At 56.0% G+C, this 25,421-nt stretch overlaps 2 protein-coding genes across 14 annotated transcripts in view; both read left to right on the forward strand.

Annotated features, from left to right (window-relative positions):
• Positions 1–1,507, forward strand: part of ENOX2 (ecto-NOX disulfide-thiol exchanger 2) — a 57,097-nt gene extending 55,590 nt beyond the window's left edge. For 5 of the 9 annotated variants that reach the window (XM_087748252.1, XM_087748251.1, XM_087748253.1 and 2 more), the window contains one exon: positions 139–1,507. The gene's annotated coding sequence lies outside the window, so the exon portion shown is untranslated. The remainder of the gene's footprint in view (positions 1–138) is intronic. The other 4 variants (XM_087748250.1, XM_009474598.2, XM_087748247.1 and 1 more) reach the window with 2 other exon arrangements.
• Positions 813–19,491, forward strand: ARHGAP36 (Rho GTPase activating protein 36). 5 transcript variants are annotated; one of them, XM_087748259.1, is made up of 12 exons: positions 813–868; positions 1,423–1,642; positions 5,453–5,609; positions 9,237–9,299; positions 10,590–10,846; positions 11,920–12,115; positions 12,620–12,675; positions 13,172–13,322; positions 15,158–15,306; positions 15,974–16,144; positions 16,800–16,897; positions 17,890–19,491. In XM_087748259.1, exons 3-12 carry the CDS (start codon positions 5,495–5,497, stop codon positions 18,026–18,028), a joined length of 1,395 nt encoding a protein of 464 aa, XP_087604385.1. In that variant the 5' UTR covers positions 813–868; positions 1,423–1,642; positions 5,453–5,494; the 3' UTR covers positions 18,029–19,491. The 5 variants fall into 5 exon arrangements, with proteins under 5 accessions (XP_087604385.1, XP_087604381.1, XP_087604383.1 ...); XM_087748255.1 differs by lacking the exon at positions 813–868 and adding an exon at positions 2,724–3,803 and having other exon boundaries at positions 1,506–1,642; XM_087748257.1 differs by lacking the exon at positions 813–868 and having other exon boundaries at positions 1,509–1,642.
• Positions 19,492–25,421: the final 5,930 nt, after the last annotated feature.

Here is a 25,421-nt window from a genome sequence, read left to right on the forward strand (position 1 = left end):
CGCTCACAAGTGTCGGGCCAGCGAGCGATCGGCAGCAAACGGCTACGGAACGCTCCCCGCTTCCCCTCCAGCCTCTGCTGCTGCTTCACTCCACAGGCAGTAAATTCAAGGTCCGTGACCGCCTCCTTCCTTCTGCAGAGCAAACGGAGTTTGCTGAACGTTTGGGGCGGCCGTCTGGTGCGGCACAGCGACACCGGTTTGTACTTGGTGAGGACGATGGGCAGTGAGGCGATGCACGGAGAAAACGGGACCGCGGCAGCCTCCGTGAAGGTGCGGCAGCCTGCAGAGGGGTTCCCTGCCCTGGCTCCACGTGTTGGAGGAAGCTGCGAGCCTGGCTGTGGCCTCTGCAGACGCAGCTGCGGCGGTGAGGGAAGCGAGGCGGCCGGTGGCAACCGGTGCCAGCTGGATCCAGAGACGCAGAGCTCGCTCGGGCAGCTGGCAGCGGCAGAGCCAGGTCCTGGACGAGCAGGAGCTGTCTAGTTTAAAAGGGAGCCTGCGGCTAACCCAGACCCTCCTGGAGAAAGATGCCCTGGAGATACGAGAGCTGGGCTGGGGCTGGGACGTGTCATGGTGTGGGCATCCGAGCGGCAGCAGAACATCGGGAGGGACCTGGGGGGCAGGAGCCAGGAGTCCCCTCGCCCTCGTTAGCGAGCGCATCCGAGCATCCCGGGGTTTGGGTTGCTACCTGGACACCGGTGCTCGCAGTCCCGCGGGGGCAGGAGTGAACGCCCAGCTGTGGCGACGGCTGCAGCGGGACTGCAGCCGACTGCGGGGAACGTGCCGCTGCACCCCGAGCGTCACCCTCTCGTGGACCAGGAGCCCGGCTGCGGTTCCCGGGGTGCTCGTGGCCGTGTTGGCGTGCAAGGAGGTGCCAATTTTGGGTGTTAACACGCGTGTCTTGCGGGTTGCTGTAGATTTGTAAGGCTCTCTGGGGTCTGTAACCCACCACGTACAGCATGTCGTGCAAGATGCTAGCTGTGCATCTATCCCGTCAGCTCTGCAAGCTCTGCAACGCCAGAGCTTTGCAGGGCACCCCTGCGGCCCTGCAGCCCCGTCGCGGGTGCAGAGGGCAGCCGCGCGCCTGGCCCAGCCGGCCCCTGTGAAGAGGCTGCGATGGAGCCCTTGAGAGGCCGGCATGGAGAGCCAAGGTGAAAACCCTCCCCTGCCCCCATCGGCCAGCACCCGGGCGGCAAATTTCCCTTGTGGGTTTCATCTGCCGGAGCTGCCGATGCTGCGGTAGGGGTCCTGGTTACTGGTGGGTAAGAGCGGGGAAAGCGTGGGGAGAGAGGAGATGGATTGAGCAATGATCGATCCCCTGCCAAGGCACAAACACTGTCAGGCGTGGGAAGAGCTGCTCCTTCCCATCTAACCCTGCCCTCTCTCTCTCCACACGAGGTTTCTGGCTCTCATTTCTTTTGGCAGAAAATTCACGTTCTCATCACCCCTCTCCTCCCCTCGGCCGCGTTCAGCTGCAGCATCTCCTCGCCGTCACTGCTCCGCTTCTCCTCCCGCCGGCCGGCAGGGAAGGCTCTCCCGGCCGCTCGAGGCACGGTGGAGACGCTGCCTTGAACACCATCGTTCTGGAGGAAGAGGAGGGAGCCCAGGCTACCGCTGGCCGTGCTGCGAGAAGAAAACGAGGAAGGTAAATGTCAGCCCTTCATTCCAGCTGGGAAGAGGGCGACTTTGCCGCTGAAAATGGGGGAGCAACTGCAGCTCCTTGGGAACAGAAGGGGTGGCTGAGCTGAGCCGAGCCTTTCCTGTGAGATTTCCTTAAATAAGCCCCAGTCCTAAAAATAAGCAGGGGAGTCGTTGCAGAGAGGAAGTGCCATGTTAACGCTCCCAGCGAAGGCATTTTAGTTCTGGTTTTGAGTTAGCAAGATGCCTTCTATGGCATCCCCCTCTGAAGGAGGATTTGCAGTGCTCTGGCTTTTGCCCCCGCTGTGTATCGGCGTTTTCCCCCTTGCAGGCAGCAGCGGTGCCTGCCCAGGCTGGAGCGAGCTCCGCTGCCAGCTCCTGCCCGCCCCGCTGCCGTACGGGGCTCTGCGGGGCATCGCCCGTCGGGGCCGGGGCACCGCCGAGCCGCGCTGCTGCCGTCGGGGGGGTGGTGGTCCCCATCTACCTTCCTCTCATGAGCATAAACACATGCTCGTTGCAAGAAGTAAGGCCAAGTTTTTCAGGGTTAACAGCTGAAGCACGAGTTTATCAGAAAGCTGGCGACGGTGGCTTTTTATAGGGTTGTAGTGGTTACGGTAGGGCCAGACAAGCAGCTGCTTGCCCTGACTTCTCCTTCCTGCCTTGCCCCTGCTCCGCTCCCTCTCCTGCTCTGCCTTCCTCCCCCTTGCGCCAGGGCAGCCCCGTCCTCCGTGACTCCGCTCCCACGTCCCTCCCGCTCAGGCAGGGGCTGTGAACGTGGGCTCTGCCCGGAGCTGGGTGCTTCGCCTGCAGAAAGGTAATTTCCTTCGGTGTGTCTGTCCCTGGGGCTTGTCTGTCCATCTGCTGGCAGCAGCGCTGCTCCCGTCCTGCCGAGAGGCTCCTGCCCGGGCACCGCTCCTGCTCGTCCCTCGGAGCAGAACTCGTGCGGGGAGCTCACGTCCCAGGATCTCTGCTTGCAAAGCTTGGCAGGAGCAGTCAGTTATTTTAGTTTAAGACTGGCCTCTTACGTGCAGCCACTTTGAGACAGTAAATAGAATACATTCCTAAAGGGCTGCTTCTTCCTTCCACAGATTTTCTTTCTTCTGCAGGATGAAAGTCATGGCGAGCCAGGTATCGCACCCAGGGCTGCTGGCGGAGCTCGCCTTGGGAGGGAGCTCGTGGAGGGGCAGAAAGCTGAGGGGCGGCCAAAGCAAGCTGCAGAGCCTAAAGAACAGCTCCTGAGTGGTTATAATAATTTAATAATGAAAAAGCCCCTTTTCAAGCAAGAGATGAACGCCTCCGTGGGCTCTGCCTCACCTAACACGTAACCGGGTGTTGCGACTCTCTGGCCCCTTTGCCAATGCATCCCCGGAGCCCCGGTGGGAGCAGCGCTGCCTCTGCCTGCCCGCAGCGTTAGCTGCCCTGGAGGCAGGACTGCACCAGCCCCTCCTGGGTGATTTACCCCCGAGGCCAGTGCAGGAGGCAGTCGTGGGCACCCAGGTACCCCTGTTTCCGTCGTCCGGAGGTGTTGAGCTGTGCCAGGCGGCTCGGCTGTGCCGCAGCTCACGTTTGTCACCACGTCCGTGCTGAGGCACGTAGTTTTTGTAAGAAACATCAAATGCTTCAAGAATATCTTTGGCTGAATTTCCTTTTTGGTGTGCCCTTCTGGGGAGTTCATAACAACTCATTTATTTATCTATTTTTAATTTATGTAACTTTCTAAATATCTTTAGAAATGGAAAAACTGGCCAAAAGAAACACTGGCCCGGAGACCAGCCCGCCGCGGGCACGGGGGATGGAGCCGGGCCGTCAGAGCTGGGCTGGGCTGGTACCAGAGCCTGTGCAGACCGCCTCGTCCCGCTCCCGCGGGTCCTCACCCTCGCCGCTGGCTCTAGGAGGCGGCCAGGCGTTTATTTGTCATTATTGCCGTAAAGCCCTCTTTGGGAAGGCTCCTTTCCCAGCCTGTACTCTGACCACATCTTTGCTGTGCGCGTGCTGATAACCTCAGTCCTTTCTTCTATTTATGGCTGCTTTTTGCTCTTTGGACCGTGGCCGGGTGCGCTGGGTGCCGGGGAGGCGTCATGGGGCGCCGGCGGCGGCAGGCGCGGGGCAGGAGGAGCAGGAGGAGCAGCCGCAGCCCCTCTGCCCTCGGCAGCGGCGTGGGCACCCAGGTTGGTGTGGGGCGAGGAGCCCCGGGAGGCTGCAAACACCGGGGCGAGCTCCCCAAAGGGGCGGGAGAAGAGACGATGGGGCGTTTGGCCGTGACCTGTGTGGGGCTGTGGGCTGCCTGTGCTGGGGGTAAAGGCGTTGGTGAGGCTTCGGCAGCGCTGGTCAGTGCTGGAAGCGTCCGATTTACAAGAGATGAAGCTCAGTGTTAAGTATTAAATTAAGAAAGAAACCAATTTAAAATGGGGAAAAAAGGCAGAGAAGAGGAGCTTTTGAATAAAAGGGGCCATAAGTCTTATTTAGTGGGACGTGTGCTGCTTTTCAGGGTTTAGAGGTTTTTTTATGACTAAAAAAAGCAAAACCGCACCCTGGAGGGAAACTGCAAAAGCAAAACCCCAAAGCTCTCTTCTCTTCACCCACCCTGGAGGGAAACGCTGCGCCCACCTTCCCGCAGGGTGGGAAGCACCCGTCCCGCCTCCCCGCCCGACGGAGCGCACGGCGGCAGGAGAGCCTCCAGCACGTGGTGGGATACAGGTGGAGGAGAGGAGGGGTGTGCATCCGCACAGCGTCCTCCAAAGGCCGGTCCGAGGCTGGTGTCTTGTCCCAAGCCCTTTCCACCCCCAGCCCACGGTTTTGCTCACGTTGAGCTGCAGTCAGGGGCTGGCCGGCAGCAGTGTTCGGCGGATTTGTATGAAGATGGGCTGCTGGGACCTGTTAGCGTAACACCAAAAGGTTCGGGCCACTGGTGGGGAGCGTAGGAGGGCAGGGGTGAAGCAAGGCGGGTGTCTGGAGGGAGCTGGGCAATGCTCAGGCTCCCGCCGCGGCCAGGGGCGTTTCGCTGGGTGCCGCTTCTTAGGGGAGCAGGAGGGCGAAGAAAGTCCAAGTCTGAATGTATCCAGAGCTGATCCCGAGGCAGCCGCCAATGCCAGCGGCTGAGGGTTAGGTCTGCGGGCGCAGCGTGAGGGCACGCTGGGATGGAGCCCCTGGCTCCGTGGGTTTGCTGTTCGCCGAGCAGCTCCCCGGTGGGAAGAGAAGCGCCTCAGATAAGGTGCCGGACCAAGCAGGGCGAAGCACTGCTTACTGCTGTTCCCCTCGCACGAGTTTTTGTTGCGCTTTGGAACCCGCGGTGCCTTCCAGGTTTGGTGAGGCGCTGGGCGGGCTTGCCTCCATCCTGACTTTGCCCACGTGGAGCATGGCCTCGAGGCTGATGCCAGCCAGGAACGACATTCCCATGGTGAAGAATGGCCAAGTCCCAGCATCAGGACCGCAGGCCCTGCTCTGGCTGCCCAGGGTGCGCCCCGTCTTGTGTACGTGAACCTGATGGTGTTGGGCTTCGTGTGAAAACAGATGGCAGCTAGAATTGGCCGGGGAGCTCTCTGCCAAGCACCGAGGTGCCTCAGGGAGCCTGTGGGGTCTTGGGAGCCGGGGCCGAGGTCCCCCACCCGCTCCCTGGTGCCTCCAAGGCCTTTGCTTAGAAGGTCAAAGTGAGATGGTGCGGCTGGGGCACCTCCAGACCTGCTGGCTCTTCGGAGAGGTGAAAGAGGGCCAAGGGCGCTTGCAAAGACACCGTGTGGCATTTTCAGCAGCTTCTCTCCTAAAGCAAGCATCTCTGCCATGTGCTCCTGACTGATTTTTATATATATATGTTTTTCAGAGGACCTTTATCTCAGCTGTTCTGCCAGGAGAAAGCACCAAAATGCAGCCTGTGCCCCTGCATAGCCTTTCGGAGTTGGAAAGAGCCAGTCTGCAGGAGATTGCCCTCTACCAGCTGCAGGAGAAGCTGCTTGTTGGAGATCTCAGCCTGGCTAAAGGTAGAGGACGGGAGCGGACGGCTCCTGCTGCGGGAGGGCTGAGGTCGGCGCCATTATTGCTGCTCAGCCCCACGCCTGCACTTTGTAACATGGGATGATGTTTATGGAAAGACATTTGTGACACATTTTGGTCTGTTTTATTTTTTGTTCCCTGCTTTGGTCTGACCCTCAAAGGCCTAATCAGCCTTTTGAGGAGGGTTTGTGTGTCCGTAGGAGTGTGAGAATATGACCTTGCCTGTTGTCTGCCTCTGATCCCCCTAATCCAAACCAGATGCAGTATGACTTGACAAGGTCTTCCACTGGGACTGTCTTAATGTTGCTGGGATGGGACAAGCTTTGCTTTTTGGATTAATGTCCAGCACAAAGTCCTGATGCCGGGGTGGGTCTTATGCAAGGCTAGAAGACGTGCTACTGAAATTAATGGGCAGATAAATATAAAGTTCGTTGGAACGGACCTCCTCTGTCCTGCCTACCCAGACATGCAGGCATTGGCTGGGTTCCCACAGCTGCCTGCGTCCCCCGATGCCTACACATCGGACCACGCAAGCATGGCGAGCTGGGGATCAGCTCACCCCTTCCCAAATTCACTCGTTACTCGGGAGCGGAGAGACCACCTCGAAATGCCTCCTCTGCCCCGGGCCGTATTTTGGCATCCCAGCAGGGCAGGAGATGCCTCCAGCTCACCAGCCTGGTGGCGTGGTCCCAGTGGTGCGGGCGCAAAGGGGGCTCGGGGGCCTCCAGCCCCACCGCCCGCTCGCAGCGGGGCTGTCACCAGCACCCCAGGGCAGCTGGGGCTGGGACCTCCCAAGGATGGAGCCCCCCACGTCCCTGGGGACCTGTCCCAGGGGAGCAGCGTTTCCTAGGGCTCAGCCTCATACTGGACAGCAAGTGCTTACTCAGGGCAACATCCAAGTTTGGTTTCCTGTCTTAATTAATATTTGGAAGCTTTCATGCAATGAAATGGCTTCAAGAAGAGTGAAAGAGAAAAAGCTGCCCTCTTATTCCCAGAACTCCCAGTTCCCCCAGGGCTGCAGCACCAGCTGCCACAGACTGCCTTTAAGTCCCTGGGGGACTCTGACCACAAACATCCTGGTTCCTTTTCTTTCTTTTCTTATTTTGAGCTGTTGTGATCCCATTTTCAGTGATACCCTGCAGCAGTAGCTTCTCTAGGGAACAGTGCAGTGCAAAAAGAAAAAAAGAGTATTTCCTTCCTTGCTGTTAAGTGGGGTGCGTTTTGTCCGATGGGCTCTTCTCGTCCGGCAGGATAAGTGCAGGGGGCTGCAAAGTCCTGATCTCATCCTTCTGTGTCTTTTGGACATCACTCTCATGCTCACCTGGGTTTTGAAGGCAGCAGCTGCTGTCGGGGAACCCCTCCTTCCTTTCGTCCGTCTCTGCATCCTTTAGGTCTCTACCTGCTCGTTGATCTTTTTGCAGTTAGTTGGCTGGGAGTCAATGTGTGATGCTGAGGATTAGCTATGAAACTATTGCACTTGCAACATCATTTTCCTATCCCAGCGTCTTAAAGGGAAGTTCCTGATGTTTGGAAATGCCTGGATTTGGTCTGCACAGTCTCCGTTTGTGTCCATCCACCTGTCTGTGCTTGCTCCCCAACATCTACCCACGTGAAATTCCTGCCTTCTTTAATAAACAGCCATTGCGCAGTTGTTATTACTTTCCTCAAGGAAAAGGTGTTCAGCACCTCTTTTTTTAATCCTCGCATCTCCAGATACCTAGACGATGAGGATCACGGGGTGCGCATCCCCTTGTGAACCATCCTTTGGGGCAACCTTCAGCTTGGATACCCTCTGGACTGCTCTTTTCCTTCCAAGAGTTCTTGCCTCGTTCAATCCCAACGAACTTCTGTGGCATCTCAGACCTCACAGCAACCGGCTTCCTTCAGCATGACCCTCCCGAGCTACAGAGCAAACACGTCACGGGCACGACATCTCGTTTTGGCCAAGTCTGCAGGAACAAGTCTGTGGTTTGAGCAGGAGGTGACCAAGAAAGATAAAAATCTTTGACGGATGCACAGCATCAAGCTTGCTCTAATGCATCTCAGTGAAAAGAAGTTGTCCTCACCTCCTAGGGTTGTAGCGGATCGTCTGCGTTACGCTGGCATGGAGACACCGGCTCAGGCTTTCTGGGCAGGGGGATCCTGATGGTTTCTTTACTCTCTGCTGCCTGACGGTTTGTCTCCCTGAGGAACATCTGCGCAGCTTTAGGAGTGGGGTTGTGCCGATGCTCAGCCTCGGCACGTCGTGTCACCCCTCCTGACTCCGTGCTGAGGCGGTGGAGGTTTGCTGGGCTTTTGCTCCCTCAGCTGGGGGTGCTTTGTCGCCAGGGCGTTCTTCTTCTCCTGCTGTCTGGTCATTTGTATGAAACGTCACATACGGTGCTGCAGAATAATTCATGTAGGCTACTCTGTTATGCACATGTTGCTCATACCAGCTTTCGTAGCTGTCTCCTAAATCTTACAAAATAACCCAAACAATTATATAAGCCGCTTCTAGGAAGAGAATTCCTCGGGAATAAGGAGCACAAGGCAGAATAGGGTGATGCGTCCTGGAAGGAGTTAGGGTGGGCAGTGAATGAGTTTTCAGGTCATTGCTGCTGTCCCTGGATGTGCAATGTGGGGAATACTTAGGAGCGGGGCTTGCCTCTCCAGGACCTGTACAGAATTTCTGGTGGTATGTGTTTTGTCTAACTTTATTTGTCTCTGTGCTCTGTAAAACATTCACAAAAGCATTTCTGGGGCTGTATTCCTTTTTCCAGTGTCAAGACCCGACCTCTGAGAATGAATTAGGGTAGCTTTCTGGGTCACTAAGTAACTGCTAGGACATTGTCATTAATTCAGAGTCATATATAACACAGACACAGAATCTGAAGGTGGCCAGAAGAGTTTTAAGCTACAGCCTTTGCACAGCTAAAGTTTTTCCACTGCTCTTTGCCATGTGAGAAGCCATTTGCTGGCGCTGGTGTCGGCCGCTGGCCGCAGTCTCCCAGCGCGTCCCGTGCACAGCCCGCATTCAGTCGCCGCTGCGGCATCAGGCGTTTTCTCTGGTGGGGCATGGCAAGCTGGGGTGCCACCTGAAAGATCAGCTGTGGTTCATTTTGACCCTGTTTTATAACGCCCATTCATTTGCTGGCTGCCCGATGGTTGATGTGCCCTGAGCTGTAGCTTTGTGTGTTGCTGGAGTACACACCTGGATGGTAAGGCAGCAGTAAGCCCTGATGCAGAGGTTTTACAGGGCTGTGGTCTGAGCCAGGTGGGGTGAATCCCACAGCTGGGGTGTCTTTAACCCACGGCTATGGTGTGGTGCCATGGGACCCCCCAGTCCAGGCGCCTGAGTGTGGAAGGTAGGGTCCCTTCCTCCACTTTGGGAGGATGGTGGCCCATCTCTGGGGCTGTTTGCCCCAGGTAGCTGATGGCCAGCATGCCATCCCACGTGGCCTGATGCATCCCCTCTGGGCCACGGCCACGTCAGGCCCATGGCGTCCCTCTGCCCGTGGGAGGTGCCCGTGGCCGTGCTCTGCCTGCGGGGGTGCAGAAAGGCAAATGTCCTCAAGGGGAGACTGTACCAAACCAGCCTCATGATGCAGAACCTTTGCTTTCTTTTCTCCTCCTAGTTGGACCTAAAGGCAGTAAATCTATCCGCCAGAAGCTGGAGAGCTTTTCAAAGGAGAAGAAAGGTGAGCAGCCTCCCTTTTACCCAGGTTTTGGTCCCTGCTCTCAAAGGGAATTGGTGATTTTTGATGGGGCTGAGCTGGGAGGTGCCCAAATTCAACCCCGTGCTTTGTCCCGTGTAGTTTTGCTGTTCTCCAGAGTGGGGTGTAACGATAGGTGCACAAGCATGAGCGTCTGGAAGGGACGCACGTGTGTGTGGACGACGTGTGTGTGCGCATGAATGTGCATTTGTAAAGATGTACACATATGACTATTTCTATCTGCCCATTTTACCCCTGGTCTCGCTGCTTTGAGCTCTGTTTTATTGTCCCTTGAAGGACATCACAAACCTGGGGAAACCACAAGCGTAGAGCACAGCCAGCTGGGAATGAGCACTTCCTAATTTTCTTCACACCAGTATAAAGTCCGCTCAAGGGAATCATCGAGCCGCAGCCTGATATTTTACAAAAAGGGTTTGTGTCTTGTACTCTGGTTGCCAAAACCCCATGGCCCAGGGTGGTGTGGAAGCTGGAAGTAAGGAGAGCTCTCCTTGCATCTGCAAGGAGGTGTGGAGGGGGAAAGTTATTTGGGAAAAATGCCATTAATACCAAGACTGTTACTCTCGAACAGACATAGCTGACGCAAACCCTGTAGAAAACTGGAGGTTATAATTTGGTGAGAATCTTTTGTATCGACTGTTTCTGGTGATTTGTGAAGTCTCCACTTCATAGACGCTATGGCATCTTCATGAGGCTGTAGCCAATAAAAGGAAGGAAAGTTCAGGGAACACTGGGCCAGGCTGCCCCAGGCACGCTGATGCAGGCCAGTTTTCCTGCCATCTTCCCAGCTCCCCTGCGTCTCCTGCCTCTCCCTCCAGCACGGCCTCTCCCACGCCGTGCCCTCCCCGCTCGGCTGCCTGGCTGCCCTGCACCCTGAGCCCCAGCACGCAATGACCCAGGGCTTTCCAGGGGCAGCAGCTCCCCTCTGGGTTTGCCCGGGGTCGCTGGGGATGCTCTTCCCACCCACCCAGGCACTCCTGGCTCCTGGGGAGCTGGAGGGGGAGCAGGGAGCAGGAGGGGACAGGGCATGCAAGGGCACTGATCGCTATGGGACTGCCGTCCTGGATTCAAGCTACAGATCTCCTTGTCAATGGTTTTACATGTTGTCCTCTTCGCTCTCCTGCTGGTGGTTACCCTTACAGTAGCCTGGTATTCCCTTCTGTTGGTTAATTATTTTATCCAGGTGTGCATGTGTGCCCCTCCCACTTGATTTTCCTGCTAGCGATACTTTTCCCTTTCTCCCATGTTTTTCCCTAGACTGCTCTCCTCAGACTTTTGGGATCCCCCTCTTCCAAGTCATCGCCAATGACCGCGCCTACAAGCAACTGCAGGAAGCCGTGAAGAAGAGCCGCCGGCTCTGCCTGGAGGTGGAAGCGACAGTGACAAGATTTCGGGCTCAGAGGCAGAAGAGGTCCCCGATGGGCAGGGGCTGTGGCCTGGCACCCTGCGAGGTCTTCCCAGAGGAGCCGCTTTCCCCAGCTCTTCTCAACAACAGCACCTGGAGCCAGCGACGGGTACGATTGCAAAAACGGGCTGCACGGTGATGGTGCTGCAGGTTGGGGGAGGCTCCGACTTCAGCAATAAATATGGTTTCCCAGGGTCTTTTCTTAATGAACGTGAGTTATTCGTGCTGTGTGGTGGGTTGGTCCCCGTCTGCCCTCAGGGAAATGGGGTGCCCCTGCTTCCCCCAAGAGATGGACTGTGAGGGGTGGGAGAGGCTTTACTAGCTCAGCTCTTACGGAGCCCAGGTTACCAGAAGGACCTGGCCAGGCAGCCAAAGGTAGGTAGGGGTAGGAGGAGATTCATCATCAGTGGCGTGGATTTTTCTACTCCTCCATTGCATTGCATCTTGGTGAGCAGCACTGCGAGCAGATACGACTTCTCCGTGAAACCGCGTCGCCTTTTTGGCACTGTCGCGGTTGGACTCTGGGCCTCGCAGTTGCAAAATTCCCACCATGAATTGTGGCCATCGATGGTGGGTCATGCTGGCTCCCTGGCCACGCAGCAGGGAGAGACCCCTCGCTGCTGTGGGGACATCCCCTGTGCCGCTGAACTGCTCTGCTTTTGGTATTGACTGCCCTTGTGTCAAAGGGCAAGGAAGATGGTGTCAGCCGTGGCCACCTCCTGGGCTTTAGTCCTGTTTCCTGCGAGGGGAGGTGAGTATTGGGCAGGGTTTGGTTCGCCTCGTCTCTTTGGAGTAGAGACCCACGCCTGCCTCTTGCTAAGTGCCTGTAACCCCTGCAGCTCCAACACAGGTAACTAAATCCAGTATATTGCGCAGTCAAAGGTGAAAGATTTGGGGATGTTTCCTCTTCCCCCATGTCTGCATGCGGTGTAGGGTCTGCCCCAGTAGGAAGGCTGTGTTTAGAAACCCCTCGTGCTAGGAGCCGTGCACATAAACAAATGCACGGGAGATGAAAAGTCTCTCCGGTTCTCTTGCAAGCCCAGGCAGGTCTGTAGACTCTGTGTTCATTTGGAGGTGATGCCTCCCTTTCCCACAAACTTCTGAGGTCACAGCAATGACAGTGTACTGGGATCTTGTGGGGTAATTCCTGCCACCCTGTGAATCACCTCTGCTCCATCTCAGGGGGCAATGTCCGTGGACTCCATCACCGACCTGAGCGACAACACGTCCAAGCTGCTGGAGGCACTGCAGTTGTCACACCCCCACGAGCTGGATCCACGGAGAAGCCTGGGCAAGAAAAACACGTTGAGCCTCAACCCCATCACCTGGCAGGTCCCGCGGATTGTGGACAGATGTTGCAAGCACATTGAAACACACGGTAAATACGCACGTCCCTCCAGCCTGTCCCACTCTAGGTTGGTAAAATCCCATCGTACGTGGTGGGCTGGGGCAGTTCGGCCCGGCCGCTCCCCGAGACGGCAGGAGGCAGCTGATTCCTGGGGCAGGGCTTGCTCCTGAAAAGCCGCCCGGGGAGAGTCCTCTGGGCTGGGTGCAGCACCTGGGCTGAGAAGCGAATGTCACCGTGCCTATCAGTGACCCATCTCCTGGTGCGCTCTGGCCTTAACTCCCCCTGCAAATCCAGCATCTAGCTTGGAGGGACCGTACAGGTGAGTTCTCCTCCCTGACCCGCAGACAATCAACGCCAGAAAATCTTATGACTCCAAAACCTTTCTTTTTACCCCCTCTGCCAGGAGCGGGGAAGGACGCGCTGCCTCGCGTGCAGTGCTAGAGAACCACTTCCAGGAGGCTGAGGTGCTCCAAGGACTGGTCGGGGTGGCAGGGAGCCGTGGAAACGCAGAGCACTAACCTGTCTGTCTCCCAGGTCTCCAAACGGTGGGCATCTTCCGGGTCGGGAGCTCCAAGAAAAGAGTTCAGCAGGTAAAGTGAGACATTTGCTGCCTCCTCTGTAGCAGCACCGCATCCAAAGGACAGATGCTTGTATGGGCGGGGAATGAATAAAGCAGACATTGATGTGGAGAGGTCTAAGATATCACAGGCACGTGCTGGATCACAGACAGCCGGTAACCTGCTGTTGGGTCCTTCTCCCAGCCATGAGAGCAGGCTTCATCTCTCCAAGCTGCCTTCAACAGATGAGCCTCCATCCCCTGGTTGGCACTTCAGAGCCTCCTCTGGGCCCCCTTCACCAGCAGCAGCTCCTTCTGGTCCTGTGGCCCATGCTCTGGGCAGCAGCAGGCTCTTGGGCTCTGCGTGCCTGCTTTGGGGGTGCCCTGTGGCAGGGGAACGTTGGGAGTAGCCAGCCCCCCTGCCCTGCCATCGCAGCAGCTCTGTACAGCACAGCTCCTGACAGCACGACTCGTATAACGAGGACGAACTGGCTGTTGCTTTTATTCTTCTCCTTTCTTCCATCTTTAAGCTGAGGGAAGAGTTTGACCGAGGACTGGATGTTTTCTTGGATGAGCATCAAAGCGTTCATGATGTGGCTGCTCTGCTCAAAGAGTTTCTTCGGGACATGCCGGATTCCCTGGTTCCCAGGGAGCTCTATGCAGCCTTCCTCAGCACAGCTGGTGAGTGCCGGGGGTGGATTGCTCTCGCTCTGCACAGCCCACCCACCACGCTTGGTTTTGTAAGGAAAAAAAGGGAATTTTCTTCTTGTGCAATTACCTGGCTCAGTAGCAGGTCCCAGCACAGTTCAGCGTCTGCGCAGGAGCTGAGCCCAGCCGTTTGCGCTGCCCGTCGGGGGGTCTGTGCAAATGCCCTGCCCAGTCCCCCTACCCTCCATATTTTGGGTGACTGAGTCTTTAGGCAGTCTCCACTGCTTCCAATGCTTCCAGCATCACTCTTTCTTGGACTCCTTCACCATCTCTTTGCTTCCCTTTTGCCATCCTTCTCTCCTCAGATTTAATTCTCCAAATCCAAATCCTTGAATCCCTGCTTCCACATCAAAACCGAGCAGCTACGCAGCAATGGGCTTGCTCTAAGGCTGTGCCATGCCAGGGAGCAAGACAGGGCATGTGGTGGGGTACAGAGGTGTACAGGGATTTCAGGGAGCGTACAAGGCAATCTTCTGCCCTCCAGCTCAGGTATTTGAGCACACAGCAGCCGTGCACTGTAAAGCAGGAGTGTAAACCAACCTGTCCTTGCTGAAATCACCCCAGAGCAAAGGCATGGGGCTACAGGTTGTGTCCTCTAGTTGTGGGCATGTAGCACTGAGTTTCTTCAGGATGAATACATCCTGAGGCTGGGGCACGTCTCAGCATGCGGTCTCCTTAGGGAGATCGGGAAAACCTGGGCGGCGGTGGAGATGGAAGGCTGGCTGCAGTGCCCATCTTTTCTAGCTCAGGAGCAGCCAGGGTCTCTTACTTACAGGAGTGTGTGAAAGCAGTGGTGTTTCCTCCAGTATTCCGCCTTCCAGGGGTCTCCAAGTAACACGAGTAACTCTTGTTAAGTGACTCCTGTTAACGTTTTACAGCCTTTGGTGGATTTCTGTTCCATCTGCTTGCTCAGCTGCTGTTTGAGCCCATCCAGCTGTGTGGTGGACATGGCATTCAGCAGGCCGCAGGGCTGCGGTTTAGCTACACGCTCCGTTACATGCTACTGTCACAGCCTGTGTTCTTGTCACTGCCCGGGTGTGCGATCTGAGGGGGTCTTCAGCTCGCGCCGGGTTTGCGACCCTCGTACCTGCACCAGGTCTTGCCAGTTCTCCTTACGCAAGTGATCTGAGGAGCCTCCCCTCGCAGCCAGCACCGGAGCAGGGTACGGGACCACGCAGTCCCCCGCCCGCTGCTCTTTCCTGACCTGCCATCCATCGCACAGAGCTTTGAACGTCCCTCGTGCATCACACCCTCCTTTTGGGTGTTGTAGGCACTCTCTCTCGCCTTGGCTGGCTTGGTGTTTGCCGTCCCCCATCCTCCTCCCTTGCCAGCTCAGCATCACTACCGCTGCAGCGAGGTGGCTTTCTTTCCCCTTGCTGACACTGTTAAAAGGGCCAAACGGCCCTGGGCTTCATGTGGACCTGTGGGGCAAAACCATGAATTCACACCACACCACGTACGATTTTTCAAACGTTTGCCTCGCAGATCCTTCCTTACCACCCTGCTTTCCCCAAACCGCCCGGCAGCGGTGGGGTTAGTGATAGGCTGCCGGCCACTGCCACATGCAGTTGCTGCAGTCTGTGCTTTTTTTTTTTTTATAATTGGATTATAATCCCTCTGGTCTAGGACAGTCTTTGACTTTGGGGCTGTACAATACCAAATGCAATCACGTCGCAGCCCTTGCTGGGGTAAGATGCCAGTCTGGCTCCCTCCAGAGCTCGTTACCGTGGATGCAAACGAGGGCTGTCCAGCTGGAAGTGCCTAGCGGGCTGGGAATCGCACTAATTAACGGGCTGCTCTCTGCCTAGCCATGGAGGGCCCGGGGCAGCTGGCCGCCCTCCAGCTGCTGCTCTTCCTGCTGCCCCCCTGCCACAGCGACACGCTGCACCGGCTCCTGCGGTTCCTCAGCGAGGTGGCCCGGCACGCCGAGAGCTCCTGGGGCCCCGACGGCCAGGAGGTAAGGCTGGCCCAAACGGGTCGACTGCACGAAGAAGGGGTTGCTCAAACTTTGTTGAGTACAACGAAGCAGAGCTTCTTGCAAGCCCGGGTGAATCCTTTGGCAAAACCAAACTGTTGGTAAATCCCCTTGTCCGTGGCGGGTCTGGGTTGCTCTCGGTCCAGCTAAGTGATTTTCTGGGTTGCAGTAACCCCAGAGAGACCTGGCTGCATGTCCGTAGGCAGCGCAAGGGACATTTTTTGTGGATTAATTCTAGTTTTCCACCTCCAGCTTTCATGAAGGACCTGTCATCGTGCATTGAGGTTGCTTTTGGCTTCTCTGGACAATTCAAGCTCTAAGTCTCTCGATGATTCAAAGAGACTGGTTTTGGCCCATATTGTGCGATGATATAGAAATATTGGTTGTTACCTTCTGGTGGGTATTGTGAAAGCGAGGTAGATGGGAATGGAGGCCCTGATGCAAGGAGGGGATGAGCGTGTGCTCCAGCACCACAAACCCTTTGTGCTGGCCCTGCCACCAGCTCGGAGAGGACCAAACCGGACCCAGATCTGCACCCTGGCCTCACTCAGCAGCTCGTGTTCCCGTCCTGGGGTGGGTGAGACTGTCCTGGGACATCTCATGTTCATGCATCTATAATCTGCAATTTCCTTTTGTGCTTGCTTGCTAGATTCCTGGGAATAAAATGACAGTTTCAAACTTGGCCACAATCTTTGGTCCCAACATCCTTCAGAAGGAGAAGCCTGGGGAGAAAGATGCTGGTGCCATGAACTTTGAAGACAGCACTGCCATCATACTGGTGCTCCAGAGGTTGATTGAGCACCACCAGACCTTGTTCATGGTAGGTGAGGCTTTCTCAGGGCAGCTTCTCTAGACCTTTCCTTCCCCTCTGAACTCTTCTAATGGCAGCAGAAGGAAGGATGTATTCACAGCCCCACTTAGCAGTGGCTTGTGGAAATGTGGATCATTCCTCATGGCAGGTGTAAATATTAACTTGGGGTGGTTTGTTACTGGCATCGTAAAGGCAGAGCTGAGGGTCATGCCGTCCAGTTGCATAGCTGCTCTCCTTGGGGACAACCCAGTGGAGGCTGTGCCGCTGCTTTGAAACCCTGGCAAAAACTCCCTGGATCAGCAAGAGCATACACTGAGCAGTCCTCCTGGCCCTGGTTTTAGGAGAGAACCTGGGAAATTCCCGAAAAATACCAGAAATGTCCATTTCCTACAGGTCTATGGGAACGTGACATGTCAGGTCCCCCCAAAGCCTTGTAGCAATTGTCAGGTCTACAGGGAGCCAAAGGACCGGGGTTAGCACGGGAAAAGCAGGGGCTGAGATCCTGCTCCGAGCCTCGGGAGGTGTGTGGGACATGACACCAACACAGAGGGTCTGTGAGCACGGGTTGGCCTGGAGTCCGCTGGCTGTGCTCGGCTGCCCCTGCTCCTCTTCCTCCGGAGAGGAGGAGCTGCCGTGAGCCAGCGTGTCTGTGTATCCCTCCCAGGTCTCTCCAGAAATGCAACACGACATCCTAAGGAGGCTATTTCAGACAGACCCTGATGTCATCGACTACCTTCTGCGCAGGAAGTTCAACGCCGTGCCGTAAGTCCCCGCCAGGCGCGGAGCCGCGGTGCTGCTGGAGGGCACCTGGCTGCACGGGGGCAAAGACCTCCTGCTGCCGCGCTCCCCGCGCCGCTGGCAAGTGATGGAGGAATCCCGCTGATCTTCCTGCCCGTTTTTCCTGACCCTTCTGGCACTTTCAGTCATTAACTCCCCAGCTAAAATCCTTCACTTTCTGTGCTAACACCTAACCGCTGAAGCATCCCAGCTTTTCTGTCCCTTGGAGCTCCCTGTTCCCCTTTCCCACCCCCCACAGCCTGTGCCGTGCTCTCTCCTTTATCCAAATCTGCCCTGCATCAGAGCTCCTCCACCGCAGACACCTTTCTGAGTGTGTACCTACACAGCTCCTCTCCTGCTGCACCCCAGACCCCTCCGCTGCTCCGGCCTCTCGGGATCACACACTGATGCCTGCTCCATTTTCAGCTCCATCACTAGCCTCCTCCAAATTTTCTTCACCCTTGGTGTTGCCTGCATTTCTGTGCATTTTTTGCCTGTCCTGTGTGCATCTGTGTGCACGTGCGTCTGTGCGTGTGACTGCCAGCTATGTCCGTACTTCTGCTTTTTGGCTGCAATATAGGTCAGTCCCATATAGGCTCAGAATTTGAGCTCCTGCCCTTCCCCATGATTAAAGAAGGTGGGGTGAAAGGGCCTCGTGTCCCATGATCTGGGCCCACGGTCATGGCACGCAGCACGGGAGGTATTTTGCTCCCCTGTGGTCTGCAGCAGGGCATGCTCGGCAGCCTTCCCTCTCCTTGCAGGGCTTCAGCAGACGTGGGCTGTCCTGTGCGAAATGGTTTCCTGGAGCGCAGACCTTACGAGTCTTCTCTGCTCCTGTTCCTTGTCTGGCTTCACGGTCCTTTTGGGACAGTCCAAAGAGACGGCAAATCTTTGGGGTCACTGCTAGAGGCCGTTCAGGCGTGGAGTCGGCAATGGAAGCAGTTTGTAAATAGCATCTCTCTTTTTTACTTCCTTAGGAGCACAGAGAGTGAGGATTCAGCAGAAGAGCATGCTCCATCCCCCCTGCCTGGTCGGACCTGCACCCTGGAGAGCAGCTCGGTCTCGTCAGAGCTCTACAGCAGCGTCTCATTCCTAAACCTGGACGTTGGCATCTAGCGAGCCAGAAAGCCACGTCCCCTGCACTGCCTGCTCCGGACAAAACTGGGCCACCTTTCCCCAGCAAAAATAAGTCCTCTAGCCCGCTTTGGAGGAGTGGAGAAGTGAAGGGAGTATGAATGCCTGTGGGAGCATCTTTGCTGCCAGCAGACATGCCAAATGGTTCTGGTGTAGGCAGACCCACAGCAGCAGAGGCGTTTGCAGGTTGCCCGCAGAAAGGCTTTCCACATGTGGGTTTGTTGCTAGATGGCAACCAAGAAACCCGCGCGCTTGTGCAGCGGCTGTGCATGCATGGGGGTGTAGGCAGCGGTGCGCGAAGGGGGGCGAGCCAGAAAGCCACGGGCGAGTGCTGCAGCCTGCTTGCGGGGCTGCAGTGCCCTCAGCGCGGCGCTGCCTCTGCGATTCACGGCTTCACAGGAGCGGGAGGCGTGAGAGTGCTGGCCGCGGAGCTGTGCATGAGCTCACGGCTCAGGGTTAGCGGCACGCTGCGCGGCAGTGCAGGCGGGGACTGCGGCGCGGCTTTGTGGCATCCCTGCCTGGGGGCGACAACCTCCCCCCTCCGAACGACCACCAGCCCCGTGCACTGGGACAGCGAACTGGTGCAGACTGGGGAGCAGCAGGCGGGTGTCTGACAGCTCGTGCCATGCTCGGCAGACGGGACTCGGAGGTCCAAACTGGAGCCCATCTGGTGTGCCTCCAGGCATGTGCTGGGCGCTGGTGGGGCTGGCGGCTGACGGGGCCGGGGGAGCGGGAGCCCAGGGCTGAGACCCCCTGCGCAGAGAGGGAGGAGGCTGGCCTGAGGCAGAGGTGGATGGGGACTGTTCGCAGGGCGGTGAGGATGGAAAATGCAGTTCGACTTTGTGCAGTTGGTGCTTTGGGATCCCATTTACCGTGGGTGGTGTATCCCGGGCTTGTGCGGAGAGAAGGCTCTCTGGGAGCTAAAGGAATGCCCGTGGAGCTAAAGCAGCAGCACCATCATTGGAAAGACACCCTGGCCTGCCCTGCCCTGTGCAGAATGAATCACAGCTTGCTTCTTTGTTTGAACCCAGGTTTCAAACTGCTCATTTTATAGACAGAAAACACTGCATCGACCCCAAAATGTATGGCTGGTGTAGTAAAAGGGAACAACATACTCTGAGGATTATAAACTTCAATTTTCCTTGAGTTAATATTCGTTAAGTAGACCTTCTAATGCATTTTACAGATTATGGTGTCTTTTCATGATCCTTGGCTGAGAAATGTCTGGTTTGGTTTGCTCCTGCTGCTCAGGCATTGGAAGTCAGCTGTATGCTGACGTGTGGGCATAGTTTAGTTTCTTTGTTTTTCTTGTTGTGGTTTAAAATGTTTCTGTTTGCGCTGGCACGTTGGGTAGAAGCTGAAGGACTTGACACCGCTTCCCCTCCCAAAAGTGGCTGAAAAATAAAAGAGTATTTTTGAAAAGAAAACCAGGCTGGAGTGTGTGGCAGAACTGCGGCTCAGGGAGGACGAGGAGGGACGGGGATGTTTAAAGGAGGGCCAAAGCTCCATCAGTGGTTCTGTCCATGTGGGTTTTCCTATGTTCGCATCCAGAGTCGGTCCACAGATGAGATGTGGAATGGGGAATCGTGGCCGGGGCCGGTGCTCCGGGAAGCTTTGGGCCAGCGGGATGCTCCTGCGGGGGGGAGCGGCGGGTGCTGCCGGGGCCGGGGTGCCAGCTCGGTCCTGGGGACGGGGGGATGCGGGTCGAAGTCTGGCCTGAGGTGCAGGTTGTGACAGCACGTGGCGGCCAGGCAGGGGAGCGGGGCTGGGGCTGCGCCAGGGGATGGCCCTGGGGATTAGGCGTAGGGTGGGAGCGTCCCTGCAGAGTGAGCGCTGGGCGTCTGGGTTCTCACAGCCCAGCTCCTCCTGGGTGCTCCACACGGTGCTCACACCACCGCGGGTGACTTGGCGGCCGTGAGAAATGTTTGGCTATGCCCAGGCCCCCATGTGAGGTTTGTCGTTAAGGTGAGGGTTAGTGTTGATTTTCCATGTAAGGTTATGGGCATATCCTCCCGACTTCACATTTTTGGGTGGGTTGCAGCTTTCTCGGGTCAATTGATTTGCTTTAGGGAAGTTTTTTAGGGTCAATAAACCCCGAATATTAGTTTCCACAGTAAAATTATTTTGCTAGGAGTAACGGTAGGTTGCTGTTTGGGAGTACAGATTTGGCAAGGGGTTAGGCTTTATGATAGAGATAGGATTAGAGCTAGGGTTAGTTTTAGGTTAGGACTAGGGGTAGGGTTGGCAATGAGATTAGGGTGACTACAGGGGCTGAGATAGAGTAAGTATTTGGGCCGCCTCTGTTGGAGGTAGGCTGGGTGTCCTCAGCATGCTTGGATGAAGTTGGTGACCATGGGAAAATGTTTTGCGGTCATGTAAAACACCAGAGTAGGTTTCCATTAGGGGCTGATTTAAGTTTTGGGTTATGAGTAAGGTTCAAGATTAGGTTTAGAGCTTTGTTTAGGGTGGGGGTAAGGCTAGGGCTTGCCTGATCTATAACCATTGGTGTTCAGGTGACTTTGGGAGCCAGGGAAAGTATTTTTATATTGCCCAACCTCTCAGACTAGGCACACTTTTGATGCTACGGTTAAGTTACGTTGCTGTTCTGTTTGGACAGAGGTACACCTCAGGGCAATGCCGTGATGCTGGAGAAGTGTTTCACACAGAAAAATGAGGTCTAGTTAGGTCTAGGGTTACAAGAAGTTTACACTGGGGCGAGGGTAATCTTTGGGGCTAGGTTTAGGGTGAGGGTGGGAGCCCTCCCAGCAGAGAGGTGTGCTGGGGGCTGAGAGGGTTTGTGCTTTGCTCTGGCTGGGGTTAGGTCAGGGTTTGGGTGAGGCCCTGTGGCCTCCAGAGTGGGATTCCCAGGAGTCCTGCTCCACCGAGAGAGCAGGGAAGAGGCTGAGCATCATCCCGTCAAATCCAAAAATGGTTGCACCACCAGTGCTCTACCTGAGGGCCACAGGGGACCAATGTGACCCACGTGCACCCTAAGTGAAGGACCAGGAGGGCCCCATGGTGGAACCATGCACCGATGGGACAAACTGCTCCCATAGGGGAGCTGGGCCCAGGGTGCTCCTGCACCTCCCAGGCTGCTAAGGGCTCCAGGACCCATGGCTGCCTCCTTCCCTCCCGTGGGGCAGCCCCATGCTCACAGCACTGACCCTGGGCAACTACTGCTTTGCCCCAGTTGCAGGGAATGTGCCCCCAAAGGAGCCTGGGTTCCCATGGGGCCTGTCATGGGTGCAGGGAAGAGGTGGAAAGGGGTGAAGAAAGCATACTGGGCTTGGTCCTTGGTTGCTTGGTGGAAAAATACCCCAGCACAGTGGGGGAAGCCTTCCCCTGCGGCCTCACGGGAATGGCTGCATCACGTGGACCTCACTTGATGCACCCCAGGGGACTACGGGTGCGTTTGATGCACCCCAGGCGAGCCCTGGCTCCATGGCACATTGGTGATGGAGGGACTGGGACAGGCTGAGCTCAGGCCATGGACCAGTGTCTGCCCTTTGCTCCCACCACCGGCTCTAAAGGAGGAGGTGACAGCAGTTCCCACAAGAGATGCGGAACAGCTACCCCTCCTTCCCCAAGTCTTGTGATTTGGCTCCATGTGAGGCCTTGGTCTTCCAGCCTAACTCTGAGCGTCGCTGAGGCGGCAGCAAGTTTCATGGAGCTGCGGTTGAAGGGCTCACTGTTGAGCTGTATACCTCTGCCGTGGGGTCTCCTAAGGATGCTCCGATTCCCCCACCGTGGACAGAGGGTCACCAGCTCCTGCAGCCCACAGGGGCCTCTTGAAAAGAAATGGCCCCGTACCGAACTGAGCTAAGGCAGCTGGATGTGAGTGTAAAGAGCACGTGTTCAAGAGAAGCCACCATCGAGGCAGGCAGGGCCCAGCCGTGGCCCCTTGTGTCAGGACGTGCCCTTTGGCGGCCCTGCTCCTCAGGGCCTCCTCCCTGGACCAGTCTGAGGCGAACTGGGCTGGTTTGGCAAACACCACGCCGAGGCGTGGGGAAATGCTTGGCATCGTGGTGCGGACGCGTGCTCCAGCAATGCTGGTGTCTTGCTCTGTTTGTGAACAGGGAGCCCACGGCTCGGCCCATGTGCCTCACGGCCGTAACACTGTCATGGCTTTGGCTGCGCCGTGGAGCAGCATGAGGATTATTAACGAATGCACGAGCCCTTCTGTGCCCCTCGCCTGATTCCACCATAGCCTCAGCTGCATCTCCCCAGTGGATGGTACCTGTCTCACGGTACTGCACCTCCTCAGCTGGGAAGCTCAGGGTTGAGCTCTTATTTTGTAAAGGTCCCTGTGGATGGGCACTGTCAGGATGGGTGGAGAAGTAGTTCCCGGAGAACAGCAGGCTGAAGAGAGAAGTGTGTGCTGAGAGATAGCTGGTGAAAGCCTCCCAGGAACTGATAAGCTCCAGAGATGAGCAGTGCTATTGAGTCTGCAGGAGAGAATAAACTCAGGACGCCGTCAGTCTGCTGAAGGTTTCTGAGGCCACCAGCACACTCGAGCATCAGCTGTGTAACCGGCTCCGTATCCAAGGAGGCAGCGGCTGCTCTGTGCAGACAGACTACAGGATTACACCTGCTGCAAGAGCAGACCCTCTGCGGCACCTTCCAAATTTCTCCCTAGAAGCCTCTGGCATGTCAGGGTGACTCTCCGCTCCTCAGTCAGCAGCTGGCGTTGGTCTCACTGTTCCCACGTGCTGCGAGTGACTAGTTATCTCCTGTTAGTCCTAACAGCTTGAGTCCGTTAACGGTACCGCAGTAACGAGGACAAGGTGTTCCAGTAACTCTTGGCCGTGACTTGATTGTGGATCTCTCCGTGTCCCCGCTGAGGGCGAGCACTGGAAGGGGGCAGATCCTCAGGTTGGGAGGAGTTGTTGCAAATGTCCACCAAGAATTTTGAATCCAAGAAAAAGCAGGTGATCTTTATACCTTCAGCTGGACGAAAGGGCACTCAAATCATTTTGCCAACACGAAACCTGGACTGCAAATCAGCTTTTTTGTCATCATGGGGGAATATGAAGTGTCGGAGTCCGAGGTGTACGGGGAATGGACGGATAAGGCTCACTAGGTGCGGTGGGTGATGGGCCATCCTGGGGAGAACTTCCCTCCAAGCGTGTTGTACGTTGGATTCCTTGGGGACCAAAGAGGAACACATTCTAATGGAAGAGGAACAGGAAAGGCACAGTTGTGCAGCAGTGGTGATACGAAGTCTGGAAACTTGTAACATGCGAGGGGGGAACAGAGACAAGCAGGACGGCAACACCACTGCTAGCAGCGCTGGAGAAAACGGAGCCCACTGCCTGCCTGCGGTGACGGCAAGACTGACAGCCACGGACAGTGGATGGAGACGGCACAAACCTTCTGCATCCCTCACCTTTAGTTCATCGTGAGAACATCACAAGCATTTTGCTGCCCAAACATTTCGGCGGCTGCAGCCGTTGGCCTGCTCATAAAGGAGGACGCCAGGAGCATCAAGGCTGACGTTAAGATCTCGAGCAGAGCACAAAACCGGCAAAGTGCTTCATGCCTTGGCACGGCCAGAGCTCAACCTGATGCCACTGCTTCTAGGTGTAGCCTTGACTTGTCGTTGCTACCAAGAGCAACAGATCTGGCACTGAGGGCAGTGGTGAGAAGTCCACACAGCCTCCATCGCATGTTTTTGATCAAATTTTTCAGTATCAAAATAGAAAAACCCAAGCAGAGTGAACATTTCCTCATTCCCCATCACCTCAGCGAGTCACTCGGAGAGCGGTTGTGGTGTAGATTGATGCCACCAACATCACTTTGGCTTCTCTCCCTTGATTCCTCTGAGCTTTAATTTGTTTTTCCACTGCTTTTGCCTTATACCTCTCTCTAAGAGCTAAGCACGGAGAAATTATCGTGGATAACATCTGAACTCTAATGCGTTCATGGCACTTGGGAAACGTGCGCTGCAGAGTTATGCCACGTTTGCGGGCGGGAGAGACATGGGGGTTGCAGGTGCTTGGCCAACAGGTCTACACAAGACTGTAGCCTTGAGCTGTCTGTGTTGCCCCCTTGGAAGCCACACAAGGGCTGGAAAGGTGACTGAAAGGTTTGTGGTCACCACTGGGCGTTACAGCCGGCACGTACAAGAGCAACAAGTCATTCCTGTGAAGGCTTCCTGACCGATGGGCTGGCCGCCCTCAGATTTCGATAGCTTATGCTACTCTGAATGGGACAGGGATGCTGAAATACCGGGCAGCTATTCGCTTTGCTTTGCAAGAAAAGTCCTTTCGAAGTTTACTTTCCCAGTGCCGCAATGGTGGGGAGAAGAGGGCACTGGGGGCTCGCCGGGAAGCACGCCGTCTTTCTCCGTTTGCTACAGAAAACATAAAAATCACCGTAGGATCTTTCTACCACCGCATCGCAAGACGTGAAAACTGGTCAGTACCGGCTGCGGCTGCCGATGGGGATATTGCCAAAAACTCCGCTTGAGGGCAGCCCAGCCCGGCGGGTGCCTCCTCCGAGCAATACGCAGGCTTTTTTCTCCCTCAGAAGCACAGCGGCTGTCGCTGCCTGGCACGCACAAGTATGTGCTTATGACTTGTTTTATTTCAGCCTCGCGAAATAAACCCCGCTTTCCAAATCAGTTGCAAAGCACCGTCGCTCATGAAGCATTAGCATCGCTCCGGATGGCTCTGAAAAAGCCGGTTAGCTTTGTTATGCTTCAGATTTAGTTAACGTCGGGCTCTTTTCCCCTCCTCCCCAAGCTGAACCTGCAAGCCTCTGTGATTTCCCCTTTTGAAACAACCTGAGAGTTTCTGTCTGGGTGTTTCTGGACCCCCAGTGCCGGCCGGGGGGGGGAGCTGCTGGGGGTGGGTGCTGGCTGGTTGTTAGCACCCCCACAACCAAAACCATCTTGGGCCACTCAGCACGGGAGGGGTTTTTACAGCTAGAGTCAAGCTTAGAGGTCTTAAGAAGGGTAGAACGGGGAGTATCTTGCAGCAGCAGGGTGAGTTACTCAGATTCATGAGCGAATGAGTGATTTTATAGTCAGCAGCAAGGCAAGCAGGATCCTTTTTCTTCTTACGTCTTGCATGGCATCATGTAACGCTTTATCAACTCAGGTTCCCACGGCAAACTGAAAGAACATAAGTGACTCAAAGTAAGTTCCTCCAGTTTTAAGCAAAGCATTACTTTATTTGTATTTTTGAGACCAGAGGAACGGCTGGAGGCGTTAAATCCAGAGGGAAAGGGGTCCCACTCACCCAGCAGATAATATTGCCCTGGTCTCTTGAAGCAGTGCTGGGTACCACGGGATCAATACTTGATTTTGTTTGACGTGAAAAGTCAGTGAGAGTTTGCCCCAGCTGAAAGGAGCCGTCAGCTGAAGGCGCAGCAA

Source organism: Nipponia nippon, unplaced genomic scaffold (assembly GCF_047370975.1).
Source record: "Nipponia nippon isolate SJK-2023a ecotype South Korea unplaced genomic scaffold, ASM4737097v1 scaffold_12, whole genome shotgun sequence".
NCBI lineage: Eukaryota > Metazoa > Chordata > Aves > Pelecaniformes > Threskiornithidae > Nipponia > Nipponia nippon.